Source organism: Balaenoptera musculus, chromosome 5 (assembly GCF_009873245.2).
Source record: "Balaenoptera musculus isolate JJ_BM4_2016_0621 chromosome 5, mBalMus1.pri.v3, whole genome shotgun sequence".
Classification (NCBI taxonomy): Eukaryota; Metazoa; Chordata; class Mammalia; order Artiodactyla; family Balaenopteridae; genus Balaenoptera; species Balaenoptera musculus.
The window spans coordinates 35525635-35527741 of record NC_045789.1 but is presented as its reverse complement, the minus strand read 5'-3'; the positions used below and the strand labels follow the sequence as shown (position 1 = coordinate 35527741).

General features: G+C 35.3%; 1 protein-coding gene across 1 annotated transcript; it reads left to right on the top strand.

Moving 5' to 3' along the window:
• Positions 1-595: 595 nt before the first annotated feature.
• Positions 596-1711, top strand: LOC118895777 (UTP--glucose-1-phosphate uridylyltransferase-like; the record flags this gene model as incomplete). The annotated part of the gene is given in 2 exon segments (XM_036853306.1): positions 596-622; positions 624-1711. Coding segments are annotated over 2 exon segments (1041 nt in total), but the record flags the coding sequence as incomplete, so codon positions are not given.
• Positions 1712-2107: the final 396 nt, after the last annotated feature.

Below are 2107 nucleotides of genomic sequence, written 5' to 3'. Positions count from 1 at the left end.
AATCTTAGTCTTGTCCCTAAGGAGGTGCCTGATCTTAAGCAAGTTATCACCTGTAACATAGGAAAAAATAACCTTTTTCCCAAAAACTGTTGTTGGAAGGTTAAATGATAGGATAATCTCAGTGAATCCTGGTTTCCTACCTGCCTGTCAGCTTTCAATCAATAATCTTGAGTTAAATTGGCTTGGTTCATCTATGAATCACAAACTATTTTTCATCTAAAGAATAGTCAAATCCAGCAATTCCACTCTGGATATATATCCAGAAAAAATTCAAACACTAATTCAAAAAGATACATGCACCTCAATGTTCATAGCAGTACTATTTACAATAGACAAGATATGGAAACAACCCAAGTGTCCATCAACAGACAAACGGATAAAGAAGATGTGGTAAATATATACGATGGAATATTACTCAGCCATTAAAAAGAATGAAATTCTGCCATTTGCAGCAATGTGAACGGACCTAGAGAATATTATGTTTAGTGAAATAAATCAGACAGAGAAAGACCAATACTGTATGATATCACTTATATGTGGAATCTAAAAAAATAGTACAAATGAAGGTATATAGCAAAACAGAAACAGACTCACAGATACAGAAAACATGGATGAAGATACAAAAAAAAATACTACAGAAGTATAATCACTGTCATGTGAAAATCTACACTTTTAATCAAAGCAGGTACCTGAGGATTAATAAAGAATCTTTACTACCTAAAGCAAAGAATGTATCGTTCTCAGGGGAAAATACAGAAGCCTGGTACCCTCCGAGTCATGGAGATATTTACGCCAGTTTCTACAACTCTGGTTTCCTCGATACCTTTATAGGAGAAGGCAAAGAGTATATTTTTGTGTCCAACATAGATAATCTGGGTGCCAAAGTGGATCTTTATATTCTTAATCATCTAACGAAACCACCCAATGGAAAACCTTGTGAATTTGTCATGGAAGTCACAAATAAAACACGTGCAGATGTAAAGGGTGGGACACTCACTCAGTATGAAGGCAAATTGAGACTGGTGGAAATTGCTCAAGTGCCAAAAGCACATGTTAATGAGTTCAAATCTGTATTAAAATTCAAAATATGTAATACAAACAACCTATGGATCTCTCTGGCAGCAGTTAAAAGACTGCAGGAGCAGAATGCTATTGACATGGAAATCATTGTAAATCCAAAGACTTTGGATGGAGGCCTGAATGTCATTCAGTTGGAAACTGCAGTAGAGGCTGCCATTAAAAGTTCTGAGAACTCTCTAGGTATTAATGTTCCTAGGAGCCGTTTTCTGCCTGTCAAAACCACATCAGATCTCTTGCTTGTGATGTCAAACCTTTATGGCCTTAATGCAGGATCTCTGACAATGAGTGAAAAGTTGGAATTTCCTACAGTGCCCTTGGTTAAATTAGGCAGTCCTTTTATGAAGGTTCAGGATTATCTAAGGAGATTTGAAAGTATACCAGATATGCTTGAATTGGATCACCTCACAGTTTCAGGAGATGTAACATTTGGCAAGAATGTTTCATTAAAGGGAACGGTTATCATTATCGCAAATCATGGTGACCGAATTGACATCCCACCTGGAGCAGTATTAGAGAACAAGATTGTATCTGGGAACCTTCGTATCTTGGACCAATGAATGAAAAATGTTGTGCACACTTTATACTAATTATGGGTTAAACAGTTTCTTACAATGAAATGTTCTCTAGGATTATAAAATGGGCAGGTAATTTATTATGTTACTGTACCCTGCAGTGTTAATTTTTAAGTTGAGTTTTCTGCGGTATGCTTTTAGTCTATGAAAAGCACAGGTGGAAGCAATACTTAGCTTTTTGAAGAAGATCCTGAAAGTTAAATTCATCTTAAAGTGCAATATTGTTTAAGCTTAAAACTGGGGTAGCTCTGATGGAAAATCTTTTAACAGAGGCCTCAATGATGGTCACTTTGAACTGCTTGTGATTTTAAAAATAAAGCTGTGAAGAAACACACGTGTAAAAAAAAATCAAAAGTATTCACAAAAATATCTCCATCAATAGTTCTTTTTTCCTTGAAGTTTTGAATTTTATTTTATTTATTTTTTATACAGCAGGCTCTCATTTGTTACCTATT